Source organism: Trematomus bernacchii, unplaced genomic scaffold (assembly GCF_902827165.1).
Source record: "Trematomus bernacchii unplaced genomic scaffold, fTreBer1.1, whole genome shotgun sequence".
Taxonomy (NCBI): domain Eukaryota; kingdom Metazoa; phylum Chordata; class Actinopteri; order Perciformes; family Nototheniidae; genus Trematomus; species Trematomus bernacchii.
In genome coordinates this window covers 287,501-313,587 of record NW_022987663.1, presented here as the reverse complement: position 1 = coordinate 313,587, position 26,087 = coordinate 287,501, and the positions used below count along the sequence as shown (strand labels likewise).

Below are 26,087 nucleotides of genomic sequence, written 5' to 3'. Positions count from 1 at the left end.
TTACTTTTGAACAGTTTATTTAGAAGCTTAAAAAACATTTCTTTGGCAAGATAAATAATCATAATAATAATTCATTACATTTATTAGAGCACTTTTCCAAATGCTCAATGCGCTTTACATTACATATTACACATATCATAAAGGTTTATAAATACTGGTGACGCTAAACAAAGTAATCGAAATGGAAATTGACACACAGGATAATGCGGTAGTACAGTCAAAAAACAGGGGAAATTGTGGTGAAGGATTCAGTATAAAAACAAGTAAGCATTTTAGTGGCGGTTCATTTGTCTTTGAAGTCAGGTAAGACAAAAGTAGTGCTATCACTGACACTTTAATCTACACGGACAAAACATGTCAAGTAAAGAAAATGTTTCTTGTATCATTGATATATGTATACAGACTATTGATATTTAAAAAAGGATACTGATAAACATTGTCCTCTAGTGGTCTTCTATCCATAGAGTATACATTTCAGGTGATTTTTGAAGAAGTGAAGCTGCAGCTTTGAGGTCACATCACTCTTTGGAGGGTATCTGAACTCTTTGTAGAGCTTGGTGTCCTTGTGTTTAAGTCTGGCCTGATGGGAAACAGACACATGGCCACATGTTGCCACCATCAAGGAGCCCAGGCCATCCATAAAGAACTCTAGAGGCAGAGACAGACATTTGCCATTTAGGAAAAAAGGCCAACTACGATCATGGACAGCAACAACTGAAAGAGTGTGGACTTACTGCCACTTGGACTGCAAACCATCTAGACCAGTGGTCTCCAACACGTCGGTAGCTCGCGGGCAGCTTTTCAGTAGCTTGCCGCTCGATTATCGATTATAGCGTAGTAACGTTGCTTCTTGATTTTTCGGCCGCGGCCGGACAATAACGTTTTTCTATTTTTTAATTGTTTCTGTCACACGAATATCAAATTGGTCGGTGACGCAGAGATCAAGGAACAGACGGCACAGCGGCACAGCGGCACAGCGACACCACACACGGAGCAGTCTGCTTTATCCACCAACAGCAACTTGCAGAGTATGAATGTCCTCTTGCTATTTTCAGTTGATAAATACGTGTGTAAAGTTTGTGAAGGCAGGGGGAAACAGCTTCCACGATCACCGTCTCCTCTGTTCCTCCAAACCCCACCCCCTCCCTGAAAATAATGATAAATGATGATAACCCAATAGAAACTTTATTATTCACTTAATCACTGATTGAGATATGATGAAGCTAACCTAATCTCATACATTCATGGGAGTTATGTAACAGTAAGACAGAGAATGTAAGTGTGCACCCACATGCAGTATTTTAGTTTGTATATGCTATTGTAAATACTCCTGTTGTCTGCTGTGTTCAGACTCAAGTCCTGTGTGTGATGCCACATTCAGGACATTCAGTGTCTTTTTTTTAACAGAAGACCGTTGCTAGAAGCTGCAGCTAGACTGCAGAAGCATTAGTTTTTAGTTTTTGAGGATGGAACCATTTCATACACAGATATAGGGAGGCTAGACCTATACAATTTATTTATTTTGGTTTATAATTTCATGTCAAGACGAAGAAGAAGAAAAAGATGGCTGAACTGTTCAGTGTCAATCCTGTGGAGATGGAGATGGAGGTTATAAATCTCCAAAATTATGTTCAGCTTAAGTCTCTGGAGCCTTGTAGACCCAGAAAACTATAAGAACATTCACCAAGCAGCACTGAACATGTCTGCTTTATTTGGCTTTACTTTGTGAAGCAGCTTTTTCTGACATGAATGTCATGAAATCTAAATACAGAACGAGACTGAGTGATGAACATTTAAATGACTCTATTAGAGTGAACCTAAGTGGGTACACTCCAGCATACACCTCTATGGTGGACTCCATGCAGCGCCAGTCATCTCACTGACTGTAAAAAAGAGTGAATGCACTTATTTTACACATCTGCCATAAGATGCTTGTGAGGTGGTGATTAAGGACATTTATGTGCATTTTCAGTGATGTACTTACTATGTGGGCCATAATAATATCTGAGAAATTGTCGTTTTCTTGGACCTTGATGTGAAGTTAAAGGTCCCATGTCATGGCCATTTCTACTGATCATAATTCCATTGTTGAGGTCTACTAGAATAGATTTATATTGTTCAATGTTCAAACTCACATTGGTTTCTCATTCAGCATCTCTGTATAGTAAGTGTATTCACTCTCTGTCCTACACAACTTGTTGGAGCTCCTGCCCCCCCCCTCCCTATGAGCCCAGTGTGCTCTGATTGGTCAGCTCGTCCACTCTGTTCTGATGAGTCCACCACCGTTACAGCGGAACATCAGTGATTATGTGTTACAATGGCGATTGTTAGCAACCAGGAAATGACACCAGTAATGACAAACAGATGAGAATGCTGCGTGGGGTCTGGGTGCCGTGTTGGCGGGACGTTGCGGGGCTTGCTTCTGGAGCGGACAGTGTGAGCTGGATTACTGGGGTCATTTCCTGGTTGCTGCGTAGGGGTCTGCGAGACAGCGAGACACAGCGAAACTCAGCCTGAACTCAGCCTGAGCACACACACACTCATAGCATGGCTGTGAGTTTGTGTGTGTGCTCAGGCTGAGTTCAGGCTGAGAAATCCGCGGAGCTGCGGCTGAGAAAAGATAAGGCTGAGTGAGTGTGAGTGTGCGAGGAAGTCCGCGTAGCCATTACGTCACTTAGACCCTTACATCACTTGGTACTCGGAAGAAAAAAATGGAAAAAGAAAAATGTCCAACGAGGCGTTCTGGAGCAGCATAGACAGGTCTTTTCTGTGTTAGAGTTGTACTCGCTACAGGGTGCACTTTGAGGGTTTGTGACTCTGCAGACCGTTTACATGCAGAAAAACCTACATAACAATAACCAGAAAAGCATGACATGGGACCTTTAAGATTTTTGATAAGCTTTAGGTATTGCAATTTCACACGTGTACAAAAGTAGCTTAATTCAACTGATGAGTGCTATGTGAATAAATGTAAGCGATGTGATGCAAGTAGCTCTTGGCCACTTTCATTTTTTCAAAGTAGCTCACAGATGAAGAAAGGTTGGAGACCCCTGATCTAGACATACCTGAGTGTGCTACCCTCTTGAGCTTAGGGTCGAATCCCACCCTCTGTACGGCATCTGTACGAGCCAGGAAGAAGTTGACCACCCCACTGACCACTGAGCATTGTGGGTAACCAGGAAGAGAGTGGAACTTCCCTCTGGACTTCCTGTACATGCAGCCACCTTCCACTTCGTCTCCTTCCTCATAGATGAGAGAGAAATAAAACTGGTCTCCTCCTACTTTACCGCCAAGCTGAAAGGAACAGAGAGACAAGAGAACTGCTTATAATCTTACTACCTGCTCATCGTGTACCTGCTTCTTGCCCAAACACATGCTGGAATAGGCTCTTGTTAACACATTATCAATCAATCAATCAATCACATTTTTCAAATGGTGAGAGACATGCCCCTCCAGTTCTGAAATGGTGATTTCAAAAACAAAAACAACGAACCAAATAATACTTCTGTTAAACAATGCATTACATATTATATAAAACCCCAGGTCGTGGAACATTAACTGGGTATACGTACAACATATGAATTATTATTCACCATAAATGCTTTGAATTAGTACTGGTTGCTATTATTGGGGCGTATTCCTACACGCAGCAGGATGAGTCACAACAACAACAAGCTCTGGGTCACAGCCAAACTGAGACAGCTCAAGTTGCAAAAGGAGGAGGCGTTTAGGAGTGATGATAAGGCACATTTTAAATAGTCAAAGTACAGGTTTTGTAAAACGGTGAGAGACACTTATGGCGCATTTCCACCACACGGTCGGCCTCGGCCACGCTCGGTACTGCTTGGCCACGTTGGGCCTTAACAGGGCCGGCTCACTTCATGCTGCACTTCCATTACAGTTTAGGAACTGGGGTAGTTACTATAGTAACGCAGTGTAGGCAGAGCCGTGACGTCATCTTCAATGAGAACCCCAGAAAAACAACACAGCCGTTAGCTGTTAGCACTCAGAGCTCACAGCTCCTCATATATGTTCAGAAACTCGACAAAAGTTAAACAAGTACACACCACAGACTGCCTGTGTCATGACGAGTACAGTCGCTGCTTTATTTATGTCTGTATAGGCCGTTGTTGTGAGTGTGGACGGTCGGAGCATATACTGCGTTAGCTTAGCCAATCTCCATTTAGAAAACACGCATTTTAAAAGGTTTTTCGCCTGCCGTCTGTCTGCAGACTTGACAAAGCATTAATTCATGGTTTTTACTAACCGGTATCAGTATGTTGTTACTTCGGCATCATTTTGAAACGTGTATTACAATTAAATCACGGTCAAATATGTCCATCTTGTTGTAGTTGTAGCCCCCTTGCCAGCGACGCTCTCTCTAGTTTAGCATACTCAGCCCGACTCAGCCCTGTTTGTTGGCCCCGATAGAACCACAATTTTGTCGGGCCAGAAAAGAGGTGAAAAAGTGGCCCCGGGCCGGGCCGGGCCGTACCTAGGCCTAGTGGAAGCGCAACCAAAAACGGGCACGGCACGACACCGCACGCTTAAACCGCGCTCTGCGCCATGGTGGAAATGCGCCATAAACGACTGTACTGTGAGAAACTCCAACACCAGTTCATAGCTAACGACTTTAATCCAAAGGCCTCCCCCTCCATGAACAACCGACACCTTGCATACCAGTTGAACCAGTTCTACTGTCGCTTTTAAGAACAATGTGACAGCCCTGGAACCATCCGGCCAATCAGAGACCTGCTCACCCACATCACTGCCTTCCCCCAATACATCAAAGTCTATCTCTTTTAATGAGAGAGAAGTAAACAGACTTTTCAAAAAACTCAAAACATTACATTACATTGCATTTAGCTTCCGCTTTTATCAAAAGCGACTTACAATAAGTGCATTCGACCAAGAAGATACAAACTTGAAGAAAACAGAATCATATAAGTACATCAGGTTTCATAGAGCCAAAACATTTCAAGTGCTACTCAACTGGCTTTAGATAAGCCAGTCCTTTGTTAGTATATAAGTGCTTTGATAGCAATTCTATCGCTCAAAGTGGAGTCGAAAGAGATGAGTTTTCAGTCTGCGCTGGAAGATGTGTAAGCTTTCTGCTGTCCTGATGTCAATGGGGAGCTCATTCCACCATTTTGGAGCCAGGATAGCACCAGTTGCTCCCCCTCCACCCTGAAGCCTTCTGCTGACTAGCTGTCCCCAGTGTTTACAGTCACTTTTTACAGCTCACTGAAGTCATGCCAGGTACCAATTTAAATTCCTTGTATGTGACCTACTTGGTAATAAAACTGATTCTGATTCGGATCATTGTGGCATTTGCTGTTTTCTACCGGTATAATTTACAGCCATGTTTTTCACTATGATCTTACTTGCGACCTAATATTACAACTTGTTTAGCCTATCTTTTTATTTCACTAGATCGCAAGTTTAGGGAAATAATTGCCCTGTTCAATACGGGCAATGATAGCGAACACGTGGTCCTTAAAAAGAACGGGGGAAATAATCACTATGTCCTACCTACGCCTGGTTAATGTTGCGTGACATAAATAAATGTTCTAGTCACTTTGAGTTCTCAGCTCTATTGCTTCTGCTACAACTTAAAGGTGGGGTAGGTAAGTTTGAGAAACCAGCTCGAGTGCGCTAGAATTTGAAAATACACAACCGGAGAAAACCTGCCACTTCCTTACAGAGCCCCTCCTCCAACACACACGAACGCGCACATGACCAATGAGGGCACCAGATAAGTTTGTGCACAGATGGAAGGCTGACAGGCAGGTAGGCCATCCAGTTATTTTAGCCGGGCCGGCTCAGATGATTGGTCGTGCTTTTTACAGTACTACAGCTTCCACAGATGATATTTTTTTATGGATTTTTTGTCAAAGCACTTAAGATATTCATTGCTATCGGGATGTTAAGAGCATTCCATGGAATATAACAAAAAGTGTATCTCGAGCCGGTTTCTCAAACTTACCTACCCCACCTTTAATGTTTTTTTGCAGTACTCGCCATGAACTGTTACTGCTCAGGCAAATCTCACACAAGCCTCCGACATAAATCTCTTTCGATGCAGTTCTCGGTTCCATCCCAGAAAATTGGTGGTTCCAAATGCAACCAGTAAATTGGGGCAGAGAGCCGGAAGAACTGGTTGGCAATTGGGCATCGTCTCCGAAACTGGCCCTGGAACCTCTTCGATGGAAAAGGGGATGAAAGTCTCACATGCTTCACAGCTAGTAGACACAACAAGTATTTAACCCAAGCGGAGCCCTTTAGAAACGAGCCATTTCAGTCTTACCACGTCCAGTTCTGGGACCGCCTCCATCACCTTCACCAGCTCTTCAATTTTGGTCAATTTGGTAAACAGGAAGTCATCGTCCACCCACAGGAAGTACTTGGTGGTGACCTGGGAGACCGCCAGGTTCCTGCCAGCAAACCAGCCCTGATGGAGGAAAACATTATTCGTGTTTTATTGGTCATTTTAGATGTTACGCCTCTTTGAGTTGCATTAGGCTTGTTCTCACATTACAGTGTGTAAACGTTTTTGTTGGGGTGTGTGTGTGTGTGTGTGTGTGTGTGTGTGTGTGTGTGTGTGTGTGTGTGTGTGTGTGTGTGTGTGTGTGTGTGTGTGTGTGTGTGTATGTGTGTGTGTGTGTGTGTGTGTGTGTGTGTGTGTGTGTGTGTGTGTGTGTGTGTGTGTGTGTATACCTTAGCTTGAGGCATGATGAAATGTTGGATGTGAGGTCCTGTAATTTTCTCTGGTTTTATGCTGTCATCTGCAATGATGATTTCAATGTCTTTGTAGAATTCTCTGATGGTTTTCAACAACGCATTGAGTTCTGGGTAGCGCAGGAACGTCTTTGTGATGATGGTGACTTGAGAGTTGATATCTGACATATAGAGAAGAAGAGTTATTTCAAGAAAAGACACATGAAGACATCATGAGATCCACTGTCCAATGATCAAGAGCATCATTGGACAAAGAAGAGAAGCAGCTCCTTCCTGCCATAAATAAATGAGTGTGTTATCCCCACGGTGAGTGAACTCCCACCTTTTCCCATGTCGTACAGGACTGGAGGTTGAGGCTGTTTGATGGTAATGGGAAACACAGCTTCATGGTCCTCAAACTGGAAGGTTGCTGAGAACAGAAGCACAAACACATTTCTCTAGATTAAATACACACAGACACAAACCTGTACAAAGCATCGACAACTTTATGATTTTGCAATTCTTTTTGATTACATTTACTCTAATAGGTCTTCTGTAATTTTGTGAATTTAATTCATGCAAAGACATTTGTTCTAAATAAAGACAGACTTTTTCTAGTTTAGTTTTAATGTCTTAGATGCATACCGAGGTCTCCGGTGTGTATGTGGTAAATAGTGCTGGTATAGGACACATCAGCCAGCAGCTCATTGAGGGCCTCCAGGCTGCTGGACTCCACCATCAGTCGGCTCTCACCATTACCTGTCACTGTTTCCACAACAGAAAAGAAAGATCATTTTAAATGGCTATGCCTTACACTACGGCTACTTTAGATGGCTCTAAAAAGACAACAGCAAAGCAAATCAGTGTAATGGAAATCCACATGTGCAATGGAGATAATATCTAAGCCAAACGCAAATATTTGAGAGACTACAGCATGATTTGATTAATAGATGACAGTAGTCCTTAGGTCAATCGTTTGTAGTAATCACTAGTATGTTTGCGCTGGTATGACTTGCTCACTGTTAGACAATGCACAGAGTTTAGCAATGATGCATTTGATCCTACTTTTAATCTGGCCCTAAAATTAAGTACATACCTTACATATCCACTATTGTCAGATATTGTTTGCTCCTTTGTTTGTCAGATTCAGTTAGATCTTACCGTTTATCTGCACTCCTTTAGCTGGAATAGTTGTTCTCAGGATTCCTTCCGACACTTCCAAGGAGACCTAGAGTCGACACATCTCAGTAAATCTTCAATCTATTTATTTTAACCAAACTAAATAACGTTATTTATGCTGGGCATCTTATCTATATATGAGGTAGTCCAGGAAAATAAGTCAAGGTGGAGAACAAGGTGGAACAAATAGAAAATAGATAAATACTTGTGCGTTCTCCTCACACACTTCTTACATTTTTCTTTTTAGCATTCCTTCACACAGGATTTCAGGTAGAAAAATATACTTCAAGGTCTGTGCTCTCCATTGAAACATCAATGGAGAGCACAGACCCAACACAGAGCTTCATAGTTATAGTTACAGTTATTTCCAAAGAGAAAGGGAAGCCAGTCCCACACCACAGCATCAGAATCAAACGGTAACAGGAAGCAGAAATATTTGAAAGCCACGGTCGATTGGGGAGACGTTTTCCTATTATAAATGTACTTTTATTTGGGATACTAAGGGAGAACAAGTGTTTTCCTGACTACATGATGAGAACAATTTGGCATCGGTTTTGATTCGGGTCCTGACTGCTGGTGGACAGATGGTAGGGCCTCGGCCAGAGACAGCTGATCAGAATCAGGTAATCAGTCACACAATAAGAGCATGCTGTCAAACCTGGTTCTGGTCTTTGGCAGTAGGCTGGATTCTGAAGGAGGGATGTGGTTTGTTAGCTGTGACACTCAGAGAGGAGACGAAAACACAAAGTTGTTGGTGCCAAAATGGCCTTTGGGGAACTATTTTCCAGGTGGCTCATCTAGGATATCACAAAACACTACCAGATTATTTTGGCTGGGCATGCTGGCGGATTTGAGGCTGATGTGAGGTAGTGAGGCACATGTTGTCTTGAATGTCGGCTGGTTTACACACCGGACACCAGAAACCACCTTTGGGTCCACTACCATTGATTTGGATGCCATTTGAGAGAATTGGCATGGACCTCATCTGGTTATTAGACCGGAGTGCACATGCTTTGTATTATTCCTCGTAGGTAATGCAATGTGATATCCCAGGGCGGTGCCGCTGCGTATTATCCCTGCCAAGAGTCTTGTGCAGGTACTGTTTCATACTATTTATGGATCCAAAAAGATATGTTGACCAACCAAGATCCTTTATTTCACGCACAATACGCAAGCTGTTTACATTACTGGGCGTTCACTCAATCTGGACTAGTGGTTACCATCCACAGACAGATGGGCTGTTGCCACAGTTTATTAAAACACTAAGGAACTTGTTTGGTCAGTTTGATCACAAAGAGATTTCGAACAATACGGGAGGTTCCCCATGATCCATGGGGTTTTCCCCAATTTGAACTGTTGTTCAGGGTATCCTGAACCTTGTTAAGGACAACTAGGAAGAGGGTCTAAGTTTCAGTTTTGAGCAAACCTCTATTCTCTTGGGCAGTTATAATGGGAGAATTTGCTTTAATTCATTAAGAGTTGGTACGATCTGATAGGGTTGGTGGAATTGAGAATACCCACCTAATGCCCTGGAAGCAAGGAGGAAGGTTGCATCTGCCTCTCTTGCCAAGGCGATGAACAAGAGAAATGAGTTGGGACCGGTGTTAAAAAGCAAACAAATCAGTCCTGCTCTTTTGTAATGACCATCTCTCACTGGACCAGGAAGCAGACATTGCGTCGTTCGGCCGTACAACTGCCTATGTTATCCATCAATGACTGATTTCGCCCTTTCGTTCTGGTACGCACGTCCAAGAGGTCAATCCAGGTCTGTATGGACTATCTCAGGGTTAGTGAGGCATCGTTAGGTTATTCAAAGCTTACCCAAATCAGTTTGTCAAACTCCTGGATGGGAACGACTCCCCCTGTCTCCACTGTCTAACGAAAACCGGGCTTATCTGGCCCTCTGTGGGAAACCACTTTAGTTTTGAAGACCAATGCCCTAAAGTTGGGTTGGGGGTTGTTTTGTCCCAGGAGGTAAAGGGGGGAGAACACCCGGTAATGTACATTAGCCGGAATCTGGCTCACCAAGAGATGAACTAGAGAACAGTGGACAAAAAAAAGTGCAATATGGTAGCTGGTCCACTGCGAAATACCTGATTGGACGCCCATTCAGCTTCTAGTTTGACAACGCTTCACTCCAGTGGCTCCACCACATAAAGAGGCCAATGCCGGATCACTTATTTGTATCTAGCTTTACAGCCACGTTGACTTAAAGGCTTAATAGGGCAAGCAAGAACCCTCACAAACAAAACAATTAGCTGTACCAGATATTTGCAGTAAGGTTTCTGCCCCTCTCCTAAAGGTTTACACCAAGATGGCTGCTGTGCAACGTAATCGATGAGAATATAATTGCAAGTAATTTGAATTCGACAAATATGATATTTCTAATGTGTCATTTACATGAAGTATTGAATAATGTAATACCATCAATGTGTTTTACATGTGGCATGTTTTATACATATTATACACATTATATAAACACCCAGCAGCCATCTTGTATGAACCGGCCAAACACTAGCCCAGGTTTCTCTAAAAGCTGTGGATCAGCTGAATCTGTGGGATCACACCAACCGTGTAGTTGCTTCTTTGTTCTGCATGCAGTTCTAGACCTGAAATCAAAATGAAATGTGCTTTCATACTCTTCATTTACACAAGTACACTCATTCACCTCTGGCTTTGTTGACTCTGTACTAAACACATGTAATGCAAATATATCAGGGTGTGATCAAACCAAACCAAACATCCCCTTCCTGTCTAACTAGTTCCTGAGTCATACATCAATATTTGTTTACTGTATTTTAAACACAGCCTTCTGTTCTGTCACAATGAGAGTAATGAAAGGACATACTGTACGGTGTAGCATACCTGGGATGAAGGTGGGGGTCATAGGTCGTACTTTGAAACCCTGGATAGGGTACTGCAGGGGAGAGTTAGACGGAGCATACAGCAGTGTGGATAACACAGACTCAGTCCTGTTGGGGAGATAGGATGGTTAGTAGTGAGGATGAGGTAAAGGCTTAAAACATTGGCAGGACTTATACTTGTAATAGAGTATTCCTACACTCTGGTACTTTTACTACAAGATCTGAGTACTTCTTCCACCTCTAGTAGAGCACGCATTAAACAAGTGTTTTAAGGTTAAAGAGCGACTGAACAATAAGTCAATGGAAAGCAGCCACTCCCTACCTGGCTTTGTGTTGTTGCAACTCCTTTGCTCTGCGTTTTAACAGCTCCTCAGAATCTGGAGGCAAGAAGTCTTTGAGTTGCTCTGAACCTGGAGAACAGGTGCATGCCGTCTTTGAGGGAAGTTGATTCCCGGCTAGCAACCTGTAAAGTTAGGGGTTACATGGAAGACCTGAGGTTAACATCTGGTTTGACTTCTGTGTCATATTCCTCATCCTAATCCCCATCCTTTCATCCCTTCATCCCTCCCTCCTTTCATGCATCCCTTAATTCATCCTCCCATCCCTTTCTCAGTGCATTGGAGTATTTTCACTGAAGTTATGAGAAAACCGTGTTTCAAGGCGAGCATTGTGTTACCATGGCAACGGCATTTGAAGAAATCTCAAAACTGTAGATGTCTTCACGGCTGGACTGTTGGCACACATGTGAAGTTTTAGCACTTTTTGACAATTTTCACAGGAGTTATAGCAATATCGTGTTTTATTGCAAGGGATGCGTTGCCATGGCAGCAGCTTTTGAGGAAAACTCACTAATGGCACATAGACATGTTAAGGACTGGACCATTAACTGTCATCTGAAGTCTGGTGGTGTTTGGACCATTTGCATAGGTATCATGACAACATCGTATTTTAAGGCGAGGGATGCGTTTCCATGGAAACAGCCTATGGTGAGATCTCAGATTTGGCGTAGAGCTGTTGAGGCATGGACCGGTGATATACAAGCGAAGTTTGGGGGCGATCGGACCGTGTCCATTGGAGTTAAAGCAACATCGTGTTTCATGGCGAGGGATGCGTTTCCATGGAAACGGCATATGATGACATCCCATAATTGACATAGAGCTGTTGAGGGCCGGACCATTAACCATTATCTGAAGTCTGGTGCTGTTTTAGACCATTTGCATAGGTATCACGACAACATCGTGTTTTAAGGCGAGGGATGCGTTTCCATGGAAACGGCACATGGTGAGATCTCAGATTTGGCGTAGAGCTGTTGAGGCATGGACCGGTGATATACAAGTGAAGATTCGGGGACGATTGGACTGTGTCCATTGGAGTTACAGCGACATCGTGTTTCACGGCGAGTGGTCTGTCGCCATGTCAACGGCATTTGATGACACCCCATAATACGGTTAGATGCGTTGACGGCTGCATCGTTACCAAACCTGTGAAGTTTTGGGCCGTTTGGAGCATTTTCACTGAAGTTATGAGAAAACCGTGTTTCATGGCGAGCATTGTGTTGCCATGGCAACGGCATTTGAAGAAACCCCATAATTGACGTAGAGCTGTTGAGGGCTGGACCAGTGATATACAAGCAAAGTTTGGGGGACGATCGGACCGTGTCCATTGGACTTACAGCGACATCGTGCTTCATGGCGAGTGGTCTGTCGCCATGGCAACGGCATTTGATGACACCCCATAATACGCTTAGATGCGTTGATGGCTGCATCGTTACCAAACCTGTCAATGTGACATCATCGTGTTCCATGACACAGGTGTTTATATTTGAGCTAACGACGACAGCTGTGTGTCACCAATAATGTATAAAATAGGTGGAACATGTTGAAGTCAGTATGAAGTCTCCATCAGACAGAAAAGAATAGGCTCAGACAGTCTGTTAAACTCCAGTGACCACGTCGTTAGGTCAAACACGAACACCTGTGTGTTTTGACATCATCGTGTTCCATGACACAGGTGTTTATATTTGAGCTAACGAGGTGTGCAGAGATCAAAGGTTTCCATTGTTCTGAATGAGAGATAAACCTTTTACATGTGAACGTTTTGTGGAAGAACCGTAACAGATATCTGTGAAATTTCAAAGCGTGAAGCATGTCAAGGAAGTTTAGTATCTGAAGTGTAATTTTTGTGTACTTTCGGGTTAATAATGTGGCCTTTTTGGCAGTTTAACTAAAGGTGTGCGGCTGCTACCGTGAGGAAATATCAGCCTGAAATTACAATGGGCTTTAATGGAGGCATGTTGAAAGTTTTTGTCACTTCATGCCCTCAAGAGGCATTTTGTTTAATTATTTTTGCTTAATTATCATTTTTCAAGCTACGAGATGTTTTCCTACGTTTGTCATGAAAAATGATGTCTCAGGAATGTAGGGTTTGGGAATTATGGCAGTTTTAAAAAAATATATGAAGGCAAATTTCAAGATTTCCTCCACTCTAGCTGTGACATCACGCACTCTAGTTAATGTTAAAATCTGAAGAAAGCCTCTTTACCAAGGTCTGAACCATGTTTAATATCTCTAAAAGTAAGAATCAGATTTAGAAGTTGTGTTACACGAATAATGTCAGAAAGATGTGTAACATTTTAAAGTTGGAATGAGGTTTCTGAGTGAAAGTATGAATGAACAGTTAGCAGTTGAAGTCGCATGAAGATTTGTTGAAGTCAGAAGAATTTCTCCATTGACTTCAATGGTTAAAAATGTGATGTATTATGGGATGTATCTCTGGAATTATGAAAGTTATGAATGATAAAAGTAATAGCCATCGATTCCCGACCGAGCTGAATGTTTTGATGTTTGAACGGAGTTTCTGCGATGTTCAATGTGGGAGGAGAAGAGGGCCAAAATAAGCGGGCGGAATAATAAACTTTTTGTCCGTAGCATAACTTATAGTTGGAATGCTGTTATCAGCATTCCAACTATATGATAATACCCATAATGCGTGGAAGACCTAAATTGGGACAAAGTGTCTCTAATTTTTTCAACATATCTAATATTAGCTGTCCAGATGCCAACCATGCATGTCTCTATTGCGATTAAAAGGCGAGAACTAAATTAGTGATGTCATAGATCATGTGACAACAGGACCAGGGGTGTAGTGCTGCCGGAGCGCACCGGAACGCAGCTCCGGCACTTAAAATACTGCAGTACCAATAAGGAGCTGTACACATGCCGCAGTTTTTGCGTGGCTGTGTCTTTAGTTGAAAGCCCAGTGGCGATCTGTTCATCTGTCATATGATCATAAAATAACGCCATCGAAAATAATATGCTACATTACAGTACAAGTACTTCTGGGTCTCTGTGTGTCATTCAAGCTCGGCTGTGTGTGTGTGTGGCACGAGCGCATTTTCTGTGATTGCGCGAGCGAGAGAGAGAGTGCACCGGTGCCGGGGATTGTTGTTGTTAGCATCTGGTTAGCTAGCTGTGCTAACGGATATAAGGAGCTGTTTCCACAACATCTACTGTCAGACTGAGAGGCTCTGATAACTACAGCTCAGTGAGGTAAGGACTCTGAGTGTTTTGATAATTAACTTTAGTCTAAGTCAGCGTTTCTCAAAGTGTGGGGCGCGCCCCACCGGTGGGGGGCAGATATGTGATAGGTGGCAGTGGCGCTGTGATATTCCACGGCCCACCTATGCCAGAGCCAGCGGCCCACCGAATGCAGCAGCCCACAAACGGCAGCGGCCCACCGGGAAAAGTCCCGAATCTCCCGATGGCCAATCCGAGCCTGCTCACACACACACACAACTGAAACCAAAATCATTCACAGACATATGTAAAAATCTCTCATACACACATGTCAAATGCACTCATGTGAAACGCAATCGCACACACACCACACACACACACACACACACACACACACACACACACACACACACACACACACACACACACACACACACACACACACACACACACACACACACACACACACACACACGGATACTTTACCTCTTTGTATGTTGTGAGGGAAGTGGGTTGGCTTCAGGACCTCCAACATTCCCATTTAAATACAGATATGAAAGAACACACACCAACACACACCCAAGAGTAGCAGTCTGAAGTGTTGCTGCATTACAAAGAGCCATCTGTAGAGAAACAAAAAGACAGACCATTAACCAAGAAGCAATTGATTCATTTATAAAGCATTCATGATTCCTGAACCATGAGAATGGAGAAACAAAAAGGTTCAGTGAGAGGAACGTATGATGCCAGTAAACAAGAAGTAGGTCAACTATCCATGTCAGACATGACACTTGCTAACCTCACTAACCCAGACAAAACAGAACAGAACTGAGGCGCCTAATGTGACAAAAACACCAAGAAAGTGTCATCAATGGATAAAATGACATTATAGTTGACTGTAGTATAAAATAAACCTTTATTCTTAACAGCTAACTCACATTCTGAAGCCTCTTCCTCTTCCTCTACAGTGCAGACGCTTTTCTGCTTGCTCTTGCCTCTGCTTTCTTTTTATTTTCTATTTTTATTTTCTGAAAACTTTGAGCAGCGGCTCCTGGACATTAACTTATCACTGGGACAGTTATTCTTCATAAATAGACGGAGGGTTTCAGCCATATTTCAATATTTGTACGACGACCTCAGTCTTACAGTAGCGTGGCCTAGCAACAGCTAAAGCCTGGTACTGCATGCTATTTAGCTTACTTGGCAGCAAAATGCCTCCGTTCTCTACAGATGACTTCCACAAACTTCTACAGAAGATGGCCGTGCTGGAAATGAAAATGCAACGGTTGGAAGTTAACGTGGAAGTGAATGGACCAGGTTGGAATGACACCACTTCACCAGTGTTGCAAAATAATGGACAAAGGCATGCTAATTCACAGCTAGTTAGCAGCTACAAGGATTCCAAGGAACAGGAGGGCTGTGTACCGGGTACACACCAAGAATGTGTGTGTACAAAACGCAAACTCTAACTGATATGGGTTGGGTCCAGGCTCAAGGGCATATGGCACTCTCAACTCTTCCCAGGACATGCCGGGGCCCTGCCTGCCAGTAGCTTTGCCGATATCTGTGTTGATAGGTAATAGATTAAGAGCGGTGAATCAGCTTAGATACAGGAAGCGCTCAAAAGTTTGTGTGAGTTTATCAAATTTAGAAGTGATTCCACGTCAGCCATAGCTTGCCACAAAAAATCTTACTGATAGTGTGTTTAACAAACTTAAACTAGCTTTATTAAATGTCAGGTCTTTGGCAGGAAAAACATTTTTAATCAATGATTTTTTTCACTGAGCACAATCTCGATTTTATGTTTTTAACGGAAACTTGGATTGAACAAAATAACAGTGCAGCTGTTCTTATCGAATCAACCCCTCCCAACTTCAGTTTTATGAGTCAGGAAAGAATGCATAAGAAAAGGGGTGGAGTTGCTATTTTGTTCAATGATTCCATTCAATGCAGGAAGACATCTTATGGGGACTTTGCTTCTTTTGAATATGTGGCCCTTCAGCTGAAATGCTCCTCTCGAGCTCTGTTCCTAAATATCTATAGACCACCCAAATACTGTGCAAGCTTTTTTGATGACTTCACTGAACTGCTGTCTATAGTGTGTATTGACTTTGACCATCTAGTCATTGTTGGTGATTTTAACATCCATGTTGACAACCCCCAGGACAGAGGGGCTAAAGAACTGTTTTGTGTTCTTGATAACTATGGACTGACTCAGCATGTGGCGGAGCCCACGCACAATAAGGGGCACACTCTGGACTTAATTATCTCTAAGGGTCTGAATATCTCAAAGGTTGTGGTGACTGATGTTGCACTCTCTGATCATTCCTGTGTTTTCTTTGAGAGCTCTATTTCTGTTCACAAAAATGTTCAGAAAGAGGTAACCACAAAGCGATATTTAACTGAAAATACTAGGGAAATGTTTACTCAGAATTTTTCTTCCACACTTGCCCCTGCTAACATCTCAGTAAATGAGCTAGTAGATCATTTTAATTCAACAATTAAAAATGTTATAGATGCCATTGCTCCAACGAAGGTAAAGGAAGTGACTGGCAAGAAAATATCTCCATGGAGAAAGGCCATGACCGTGAGAACAGAAAAAAGAGAGTGTCGAAAAGCTGAATGTAGGTGGCGAAAAACAAATCTCCAGGTTCATTTTGAAATCTATAAAGAGAGACTTGGCCTTTATAATTTGGAATTGAAAATTGCCCGACAGTCTTTCTTCTCTGACATCATTACCAAAAACAAAAACAACGTTGTGCTACCGTCGACAGACTAACTAACCCCCCAGTGTCAGTAGCCTCTGAATTTCTATCCACCAGGGCGTGCAATGACTTTGCCTTCTTCTTCACTGACAACATTCAGAAAATCAGACAAGCAGTCAGTGCCTCTGCATCAGGTACAGCAAATGTTTTGTCCCTGTGTCCACCTAAAATCAATTCAAACACCATGACACAGTTCCATCAGATTAATGATAAAAACCTAGAGGACATTATTCAACTTCTGAAATCCTCCTCCTGCTGCCTTGATATTATTCCAACAGGATTTAAAAAATATGTTTTTCATTGCATGGCCTCAGATCTACTTCATATAGTAAACAAGTCTCTTCATTCAGGTATTTTTCCACAGGCCCTGAAAACTGCAGTCATTAAACCGCTATTAAAAAAGAATAATCTAGATGCTTCAGTAATGAACAATTACAGGCCCATATCAAACCTGCCATTTCTAGGTAAAATCATTGAAAAGGTTGTTTTTCAACAGTTGAGTAATTTCTTGCATTTAAATAACTGTTTGGATGTGTTCCAGTCAGGCTTTCGTCCAAACCACAGCACTGAGACTGCTCTTGTAAAGGTCTTCAATGACATCCACTTAAACACAGACAGTGGCAGAACTTCAGTGTTAGTATTATTAGATCTCAGTGCTGCGTTTGACACTGTTGACCACAACATATTACTAGACCGACTGCAAAACTGGGTGGGACTTTCGGCAACAGTTCTAAATTGGTTTGAATCCTACTTAAAGGACAGAAACAACTTTGTTTCTATAGGTAAATACACATCTGAGTTGACAAATATGACATGTGGGGTACCTCAAGGCTCCATCTTGGGGCCTCTTCTGTTTAACATCTACATGCTACCACTGGCTCAGATAATGAAAAACAACAAAATAAGTTACCATAGCTATGCGGATGACACACAAATCTACGTAACCATTTCACCAGGAGATTATGCTCCAATTCAAACACTGAGTAAGTGCATTGAACAAATCAATGACTGGATGTGTCAGAACTTTCTCCAATTAAACAAAGATAAAACTGAGGTAATGGTTTTTGGAGCCAAGGCAGAACGTATCACTCCTGTTCTGAAGTCCTTACACTGGCTTCCTGTGTGTCAAAGAATAGATTTCAAAATACTGCTGCTGGTTTACAAAGCTTTGAATGGTTTAGGCTCAAAATACATGTCTGACCTACTGCTAAATGATGAACCATCCAGAACTCTCAGGTCTTCAGGGACTGGTCAGCTTTCTGTCCCCAGAGTCAGAACTAAACATGGAGAAGCAGCGTTCAGTTATTATGCTCCAAATATCTGGAACAAACTCCCAGAAACCTGCAGGTCGGCTGCAACTCTTACTACTTTTAAATCCAGGCTGAAGACTTTTCTTTTTGCCGCTGCTTTTAATTAAAACTGAGCGGTTGTGTTTCGTTTTTGGTTAATGAACATTTGGGGCTAGTAACCCCAGGGAATCAGTGTCTGGGGACTGTGTCCTGGCTGGTTTTCTCTGTGTATGCTGCTCGGGACGTATGTGCCATACAAGCGCACACAGCTCATGTTCGGAGAAACCTTAAAGGGCCCATGTCATGGCCATTTCCACTGATCATAATTACATTGTTGAGGTATACTAAAATAGATTTATACTGTGCAATTTTCCAAACTCACATTGGTTTCGCATACAGCATCTCTGTCAAGTATGTGTATTCAGCAGTATTCACTCTCTCCACTAAACGACTCGTTGGAGCTCTTGCCCCCCCCTCCCTGTGAGCCTAGTGTGCTCCGATTGGTCAGCTCGGCCACTCTTTTCTGATTAGTCAACCACCAGAGAGGCTCCGCCCATGTCTAACAGTGCTTTTTTCGGCTCGCTCTCGGAACATCAGTCTTATAATGGCGTCGGTACAGCCGTATATTTTATACGCTAACTAACCGAACTGTACCTACAACTGTTGTTATAGAAGAGTACGTTATTTTTACCTGTAATATACTACTACTGTTTGATGAGAAATCAAATCATGGTTTGCTATATATGAATGATATGTTATAGGAGCAAATAATTCAGGGAAGAAAGGATAGGCCTACTAAGTATTTCCATCAAACTTTATTTTTAGAAATGTACAAAATGAACATAAATATACATATATACACGGTATATCATCCATTCCTCCCCGTTGTCGGCATCTTGCCTATCGCAGCCGGGGCTTTTTAGGACGATGCATCAGTGTGGTAGTCCCGTCATGTATTGTCCGCCAGGATCTGGCTGGACGAAATCAAATGCAAATCACAAAATATTAGAGAAACTTAGTTGTTTTAGATTCGTTTGTAGTAGTTGTGGTAGGAGTGTGGATCTATCTAATCCATCTATCTAATCAACACAGTAAGCTTGCCAGCTAATATGCTAACCTAGCTTTGTTTACTTTGGTAGCTAACACGATATGAACGGTGTAACGACAACTATAATGTAGTGTAATAAAACTACTATGAACAAAAGCTAGTGGTTCATATTAGGCTAGCAATAACGTGTTTATAATTGCAATCTTATACGGGTAGTCTGCTACGTTCGGTCATTCATTGTAACTGGCATGAATACGATGTTTTCCGCTAGCATGTATAGCTAGCCTCGTTAGCTAGCCAACTGTAATGTACTGACCGTACGGTAAATCACCCGGAGTATACTGCATGAGTATTCCGTGTGTGAATGCAGACATTCTCCTGCCATGACAAACATGTAAGGCCATCTGCTGACATTGTAGTTGATATATTTAAACGCTAGCAACGTCGTTAGCCCAGTAAGCACTGTGTCAAGTGTTTTCCCGAGCAAACCCATGTCTAGCTCCGTTGGTTAGCTCGGTAGCATACACGCTAGGAACGTCAGCTATAATGTAATTACGTTTCGCGACTGACCGTACGGTAAATCACCCGGAGTATACTGTCTATGAGTATTTCGTGTGTGAATGCGGACATTCTCCTGCTATGAGATACATGTATGTAAGGCCATCTGCTGATATTAGAGTTGATATATGGAAACGCTAGCAGTCCAACACACGTTTACACATTTAAACAGTCGTGGTAGATACCTTGTTTGATAAATACACAAATAACAATGCAAACTTACAGGTTGTGTACCCGAATCTTCCCCTGCTCCAAACGGTCCAAACAAACTAGGAATAGCATCGTCCTTCAGTTTCAAATGCTGTGCATATCCGGCCTCAAACTGGGCAATGTTTTGGAAGCTTTCGTCTGTGAAATGCCGGTTCTTCGAACCTCTGAAGGAACAGTGTTAAACAGAAATTTCAACCACTGACTTCGTCGTGGTTCTTCCGTCGGTAGGACAAACAGCTCAGATTTCTCCTCACATTTCAGGAAACAGGTCCTTGGCAGTGGCATGACTGGATCGATTGTGAACTGAACCAGAGCTTCCAACAGTAAATGTTAGGCTGGCAGAGGGTGCGGCCAGCGCCGCTGGGTGTGGCCATAGCTCTTCGGGATTGGTCCATTTCGTTCCGGGTACCGCATGACATCATGCCGTACCCGGAACTAAATGGAAGATTCAAATGGGCAGTGACGTATCTCCAACGAGGCGTTTTGGGGAGGTATTTTCTGTGTTAGAGTTTTACTCGCTACAGGGTGTACTTTGAGGGTTTTGACTCTGCACACCGTTTACATGCATAAAAACCTTCATAACACAAGGGGACGGGTAATAACCGGAAAAGCATGACATGGGCCCTTTAAAGAAAGGCATCAGTAAAGTGGAACTTCTGTGTGAACTATTCATATCTTAAACTGCACTGTAGCTTTTTATTCATGTACTTTTTTCTCTATTTTATTTTTTCTCTTTGCTTTTTAATGACTGTTTTTAAATGCCTTTTTCTGAATGTCTTTCATTTTTGTAAAGCACCTTGAATTGCCTCGTGTTGAAAGGTGCTATATAAATAAACTTGCCTTGCCTTGCCTTGCCTTGCCTTGCCTTGCCTTGCCTTGCCTTGCCTTGCCTTGCCTTGCCTTGCCTTGCCTTGCCTTGCCTTGCCTTGCCTTGCCTTGCCTTGCCTCCCCTCCTGAGATGGTTTGAATTAGGCAGACTTCCAGCCGTTTCGCTGACACGTCATGGCATGCTGGTTTGTAAAAGAAGCCCGAATCCAAGCAGAAAAAAGACACACTTAAATGATAGAAAATAAAATGGATTTGTCAAGCACCTGTAATGCAGAGCCTTCACCTAGATCACCTGCTTTAAATTGAATGTGACAGAAGCCTACGTCAGTATCACCAAACAGAGCGAACACATGTCACACTCCCCGGTTAAATCTCTATATTCTTCTCTTTTACGGAGGAAACAACCGGTGTGGGCATCATCACTTCTTGTCTCGTTTTAAATATATTACAGTTGTTTGACATTTATTACTAAACTATACAAGTTGACAAACATCCCAATCATTATAATACATCATTACAAACACCACATTCAATAGTTATAATAGTAAATACCTGATGGTTAAACAATACTCCAGGTGTCTTCGTCTTAGCGCACTTCAGACCTGTGTTAAACCTGTCTGTGAGCTGCGTTGATGTTATCCTGTGAACCTGAGGGCTGGCACACCTGAAACAGAGCTGTGACCATGTGATGAGCTGTGACAATACGATGTGCCCGACAGAGATTTAAATATTCACCACACCCACTTGTGTTGCATGCTGTGGAAGCATTTTTTACAATTTAAATACATATTAACATCACACACACACACACACACACACACACACACACACACACACACACACACACACACACACACACACACACACACACACACACACACACACACACACACACACACACACACACACACACACACACACACACACACACACACACAGCATGGTACCTGACAGGTTTGACATGTCTCCACCTCTGTGACTAAAGCAGTAATCTGCACGTCACCATAGGGAGTAAAACCTGTAAGTGTCGGAAGTAGATAAGAAGAATAATATTAATAATATGGATAATGCGTGGGCCTTTTATCTTTTGGACATACATGCCCACCCTGCATGTCTCTATTGGGGGAAAAAGCAGAGACCGCAATTAATGATATCATAGATCTTGAAAACAGGACCTATACACGAAGGCTCTTCATTATATGAAATCATTGAGGCATAGTGCCAACCATGTGTCTTTGATTCTGTGTATATATATACATATTTGCACACATATTTTGATATACATTTGTTTTTATATTGGGGATTGTGGGAAACAACTCTACAAATTACACAATCACCGGGCACATAAGCTCCCCACTCCAAAGGCTCCAGTCTCTCTTCACGAAGGTATCCTTGCTTGGCCATATTGGCACCCAGTAGGGCTTTCCCCACTAGATTGAGACCCCAAACCCCTTCCTTGGACCAGGATTACCAGCCCCCCAAATGTATTAGCTAGTGCAGTCTGTGGCAGGGCCATTATTTGTCTTTCTTATCTGTTTGCAGTGTACTTAGGCAAAATGTGTTAAGCTCAACAGTATTCTTTTTATTTACCTGCACTACGGTGTCTTCTCCCTCAGTTTTAATAATAATAATAATACATTTCATTTCTAAGCGCTTTTTCAGCAACACCATAGTTTCAGGTTTATAAGCGATAGACCAGATTTGTGTGACACCGCGTGGTTCTAACAAATCTTGAACATTCAAATTTTTTTTAAATGTTTCCCATTATCTATTCTTAATGATTCGATATTTAGAAATTGAATTAACAGTTCTGCTAAACTTTGCAGAAATATTCCTCTCCATTTCAACTTTCAGGGGATAAACTCTTTTAGCACTTGAGCCATTGTCTGCACAAAACAGGAAATACTTAATCTAAATTAGATTTTCTTGACATCAGCACTGAAGTGTCTATTGTGTGTGTGCAACCTGATCTCACCAGAATGCGTGACTCCACCACGACTCCTTAACACTGCATTGCGTGGTGGAGTCACGAACTTTGCTACATTTACGTGTCTGCACCACGCAAACAACCCCAATGTAAAGTGAATGAGGCTCCTTTGTCGTGGTGCACACACGCATTTCTACAACGTCCAGCAGTGAGCTTTTATTCTATAAAACGTTTTTAAAATCTACTTTATAGCTTGTAGTAACTCACAGGAGGCTTCTTTTATTTTATTTGTATTCATAATCATTTTTATTTTTCGTCAGAATGTATTATGGTGCATTATTCACCAATGTTTGTTCTCAAAAAACAATGTATTGTAAGTAATACAACTGTGATTTTTATTAAATTAGTTCGTTTTTAAGGAAGGCCAGAGCTTCAGCTGTGTCAAAGAGATTGTTCCCTTTAGTTAACGTTATTTAAAAGATAATTATATTCCTATTTGATCATGTCCCGTCTATTGTATTACGGACGCAGAGAGCTGAGCGTCCATTCCCATTGGATAACGGAGGATTTTACACCCGGAAGTAAGTATTCTCCTTACTGTCGATTGATTTTATTTACAGTGATATCTGCACTACTCATCAACTCAAAAACACCAGATTATCCTCTTGTTAATTACACAACATTGATTGGTTTAAATTGTGTGCAATGCTTTTGTATTTTCCCCTTTCGATTCGGAGAAACTAATATTTGAAGAACACACTACACTACCCAGAATCCTCAGCTATGGGACTACACCATGTGCTTAGAACGTGTCTTTTATAATCCTGAGGGCTTTCTTTAAGGTTAACCTGGTATTTTTACTCCACTACATTTATTTTAGTTACTTTACAGATTTGGATTAATGATGTGAAATATAAACAACCCTTAAATCAGACTTTAGTTACACCTGAGTAAAATTCAGTGAAGGTGATTGTCAAGTGCCAACAATCAGGCGAGATATTTGGTAGTGGGTGCTTGAGTAGACTAAATATGTATCTGCAGATCCCTATAAAGTATATTCATTACTCGTTATTCTCTACTAATAGTTAATTAAAAACTGTATATAATGGCTATTTTGCACATCCCTTTCAAGATTTCAAGATTTTCTAAGGTTTATTGACATATCATATACACAACTACGGTGTAGTTATGCAATGAATGAAAAACTTGGGTCACAGGTTCATCAACAGTGCATTACAAGACATCTATCGATATCTGTGTACCTCCACCATTAAACATATTCTGCACATTTCTTATACTATCTACATACATCTTATAAGAGTATAATTAATATGTATAATATCAGTTAAAATAAGTGCTTCAACATAGTTAACATTGCAGGAAAGTTGATTGTCAAGTTCCAAAACAAACCAAATGAAAGACATTAAGAAAAAGGCATTTTAAAACAGTCAATAAAAAGCAACCCAATCTACCTGCATTGCATTACTCTAAACGTGTAATAACGTGCTTTAACCAGTAGGAGGTGCGGGTTAAAAAGCTGTCAAGTTTACAGTGTTAACAAAATAAAATATACTGCTGTTTCTGGTTTAGTTTACGACGGATATATTCTGTTATTGTTTTGATATTTGTAACACAAAAGCGATGTAAAAAACCCACAGCAACACAGAAAAGATGGTCTTAACATGACCCAGCGGTCTAGTAGTTAATAAAAAACAATAATATCAAAACAAATTATTACTACTAACTTTATTGTGAAATTAAAACCGAACGGTAAAAGAATAGTTTCCGGTCTATTCTGAGTCCCGATCTCTGTAGATAAATAAAGAACTACGACAGATGTGTAATATTTAATGCAGCCGAACCATTTATTACAATGCATTCATGTGATGACTTTCAAAGAGTAAAGCAAGCACTGCTGAATAAAGTATGATTTGATCTTTTACAAAACGTTTTTTTCATATGGAATGCAGTTGGAGGTCAACCAATCACAGAGCTTGAGGCAAAGCGGAACAATAGCTGAGGATTCTGGGTAGTGTAGTGTCTTCTGCCATCCACACACTATGAAAAAATATTTGTTTCTCCGAATCGAAAGGGAAAATCCAAAAGCATTGTACACAATTTAAACCAATCAATGTTGTGTAATTAACAAGGATAATCTGGTGTTTTTGAGTCGATGAGTAGTGCAGATATCACTGTAAAATCAATCGACAGTAAGGAGAATACTTACTTCCGGGTGTAAAATCCTCCGTTATCCAATGGGAATGGACGCTCACATTGCTCTGCGTAATACAATAAAGGGGACTTGATCAAATAGGAATATAATTATCTTTTAAATAACGTTAACTAAAGGGAACAATCTCTTTGACACAGCTGAAGCTCTGGCCTTCCTTAAAAACTAACTCATTTAATAAAAATCACAGTTGTATTTCACACAATGCACTGTTTTTTGAGAACAAACATTGGTGAATAATGCACCATAATACATTCTGACGAAATTTTCTTTTTATTATGAATACAAATAAAATAAAAGAAGCCTCCCGTGAGTTACTACAAGCTATACAGTAGATTTTAAAAACGTTTTATAGAATAAAAGCTCACTGCTGGACGTTGTAGAAATGCGTGTGTGCACCACGACAAAGGAGCCTCATTCACTTTACATTGGGGTTGTTTGCGTGGTGCAGACACGTAAATGTAGCAAAGTTCGTAACTCCACCACGCAATGCAGTGTTAAGGAGTCGTGGTGGAGTCACGCATTCTGGTGAGACCAGGTTGGACGAAGGCTGCTAGACGACAGTGGAGGGTTCGAGAAACAACTGTGTTTGCCGGGTGCACCGCGGCGGAGGTGGGGAGGTTCCAGCCTGGAACCTCCACCCCGCTGCAGGACCCGTGGTGGGACCCTTGAGTCAGACGGTGCATCTTGGTCACGCTTCATATCGGCCGGCCCGGGAGGGGCAGAGACACGCAGAGTTGGGGGGAAGTCCCCCACCCCACGCAGCACACCCTCCCGGCCATCAGTGTCGAACCCGCAGTTCGGAGTTCACCAGAGCACCGGCACGAGGCCGGGCCGGCGGAGGCCCTCCGATGGCGGGTCGCGTTTGCCATTCGTTCAGGGAGAGGAGAGGAGAAAAATGCAACAAAATTGGTCAAAATCTGTTAATATATGGATGAGTGGGGGGGGAAATGGCTG

At 42.0% G+C, this 26,087-nt stretch overlaps 1 protein-coding gene across 1 annotated transcript; it reads right to left on the bottom strand.

Annotated features, from left to right (window-relative positions):
* On the bottom strand, positions 1-21,691 carry LOC117487095 (beta-1,4 N-acetylgalactosaminyltransferase 2-like). The gene is made up of 12 exons (XM_034135738.1): positions 21,526-21,691; positions 14,762-14,898; positions 11,083-11,223; positions 10,762-10,868; positions 10,468-10,505; positions 7,879-7,945; positions 7,363-7,482; positions 7,061-7,147; positions 6,718-6,899; positions 6,308-6,451; positions 3,066-3,294; positions 1-648 (listed from the first exon to the last, which is right to left on the bottom strand). The coding sequence occupies exons 2-12, from the start codon at positions 14,896-14,898 to the stop codon at positions 455-457; spliced, it is 1,446 nt and encodes a 481-aa protein (XP_033991629.1). The 5' UTR covers positions 21,526-21,691; the 3' UTR covers positions 1-454.
* Positions 21,692-26,087: the final 4,396 nt, after the last annotated feature.

Excerpts from the sequence above, each read along its gene's own strand:
- LOC117487095 (XM_034135738.1), bottom strand. The coding sequence starts at position 14,898 with ATGGCTCTTTGTAATGCAGCAACACTTCAGACTGCTACTCTTGGGTGT. Across the intron at positions 11,224-14,761 it reads CCCTCACAACATACAAAGAG|GTTGCTAGCCGGGAATCAAC; the intron begins GTAAAGTATCCG and ends CTAACTTTACAG. Across the intron at positions 7,148-7,362 it reads CATACACACCGGAGACCTCG|CAACCTTCCAGTTTGAGGAC; the intron begins GTATGCATCTAA and ends TTCTGTTCTCAG.